Below are 2,191 nucleotides of genomic sequence, written 5' to 3'. Positions count from 1 at the left end.
TCTTAACTGCAATGACTATTGATCACAAATTAAGTACACATGTACCCCTTGGTCAGGTGGTCTCAGGTACCGAAGTTTGGTGCGATCTGATTTGCCGTTTGGCCTCCAGGGAGGGGGCCAAATCCTAAATTCTTCAAAATGCCATTATTCCTAGTATTACTTGCCTGATTGGCACCAATTTTATATCATAGGTACATCTAATTCTAACAACCATTCAATGTGTCACCCGGGTCTTCTTTGATTTGACCTACTTTTCAAGGTCACAGAGGTCGAATGTACTGTAAATTGGCCATTTTGGGGAAATTGTAATTGCTTGGACCTACATCAAACCTAACACTACATGACACAATACCATGCTCTTTATCCGTCTTTCCTCCACATGAGGTGAGCACAATGGCCCTGGCCATTTCATTTCATTCTCAAGACATCTCAAATGCAATTTTGAAGGTGATCCCCCAAATCTGAGCCTGTTGAAATAAATGGTTTTAATAACTTGTTGTTCCTGTCTGCAGGTGGGGCAAAGGCGGAGCAGACCCGACACAAGAATCCATCAGGACCAAGAAGAAAGTCCGGGTATAGTCTGAGCAGAGTCAAGTCATCCCGTCTTCTCTTATCTTGCTTGTGTTCAGGAGATCGTGATAACGGCTGATCATGGTCACCTTCATCTCCTGACGAGTCACCCAGTTCTTCATGTTCACTATAACCACCACTGCTAATTGAGTTCACATCATATGCCTGAGCATCAGAAGACACCTGGAAAAATTGATAGTACAGTCTACTTTTGATTCAGTCAGATATGTTCATGTATGCTGATGGACAGCTGATTGTATTCAAGGGTTAAAAGTGTCCAAGAGTTTAGACACAAGGCAGTGGTTGCCAAGAGCTAAGCATGTTACTACAAGTACTAGTTATACGATAACCATTATAGTATTACACACCTCAGCATCATCCGAACTGACATCAGTAGCATCGGTATCATCACGTGGGCTTTGGGGTTGGACGTCATAATTATCATTATCAGCATCATCCAAACTGACATCAGTAGCATCATTATCACCTGGGCTTAGGGGTTGGACGTCATCATCACCATCAGCGTTATCCAAACTGACATCAGCAGCATCATTATTATCACCTGGGCTTTGGGGTTGGACGTCATTATCACCATCATCATCAGTCAAACTGACATCAGCAGCATCATTGTCATCACGTGGGCTCTGGGGTTGGACGTCATGGACATCATCATCATCATCAGTCAAACTGACATGGTCACCAGCATGAGCATCATTATTATCACCTGGGCTTTGGGGTTGGACGTCATCATCACCATCACCATTAGCCAAACTGACATCAGCAGCAACAGTATCAGCATATGAACTCACATCACTTGGCCCTGTTCAATAAAATGAGAATGAAAAATATCAGTTTAGGCCTAATCAGGTTGTATAACTAGGCCTACGTGAAATTGTACGCCAGTAGTGCGAGTAGTGAAGCCAAAGGGTTAACATGTTCCAGCTGGGTGGCCAACGCATGTGGTAGTGTTAACTAAACATTCTCATCACATGACCAAAGCAGCCAACCAGCGTCGGCCATTGCACCTTCCAATTGATCCGACCATGGCAATGTGAGGATGTCCACACAAAACGCAAAGGCCTAACACATCGTAACATGCTGAATGGCATTCAAATGGTTGACCAGTGCACAATATTCTCAGTTAATTTCATGCTGATGGATTGGTTGATTGATGCAGCCGATAAATAGTGAACGGCGTCGTAAAGAAGGTGAGGTGTTGCTTGCATAAATTGTGATGTGCATATCAATGCATGTAAGAAGCATTGTCCATTGTGTACATATCGGCAGATCTTTTTGGCGCATGCTGAAAAAAGCTGAACAGCGATGTTCAGTTGTGATCATCGGCCCTGCGCTTCTTCGTATTGGAAGCATATGTACTGCTGCTTTTCTTATGCGACTTTCCAGTCTTTTTTGGCCGACCACAGTGCCCAGGCATAGCAGAATTGAGTTGACATATATCGGGCACTGACAGTTCAGATTGGCCGTCATGCTGCTCATTAACATATTTCCGAGAAGAAGCCGCGTCCCATGCACTTAGAGTGTGTATAAGGGATGTGTATACACTTGGCATCTGTATCGAGGTTGAAATTATCGATGCCCTTTTGTTGAATGGAACGCAGGA

General features: G+C 43.9%; 1 protein-coding gene across 1 annotated transcript; it reads right to left on the bottom strand.

The window, feature by feature from the left end:
• Positions 1-429: 429 nt before the first annotated feature.
• Positions 430-1,590, bottom strand: LOC135494050 (germ cell nuclear acidic protein-like). Its single transcript, XM_064781801.1, has 3 exons — positions 1,578-1,590; positions 939-1,390; positions 430-753 (listed from the first exon to the last, which is right to left on the bottom strand). The coding sequence occupies exons 1-3, from the start codon at positions 1,588-1,590 to the stop codon at positions 430-432; spliced, it is 789 nt and encodes a 262-aa protein (XP_064637871.1).
• Between the last annotated feature and the right edge of the window lie 601 nt (positions 1,591-2,191).

The sequence above is a fragment of the Lineus longissimus genome, chromosome 9, assembly GCF_910592395.1.
Source record: "Lineus longissimus chromosome 9, tnLinLong1.2, whole genome shotgun sequence".
In the NCBI taxonomy this organism is placed as follows: domain Eukaryota; kingdom Metazoa; phylum Nemertea; class Pilidiophora; order Heteronemertea; family Lineidae; genus Lineus; species Lineus longissimus.
This window is presented reverse-complemented; position numbering and strand designations above follow the sequence as displayed.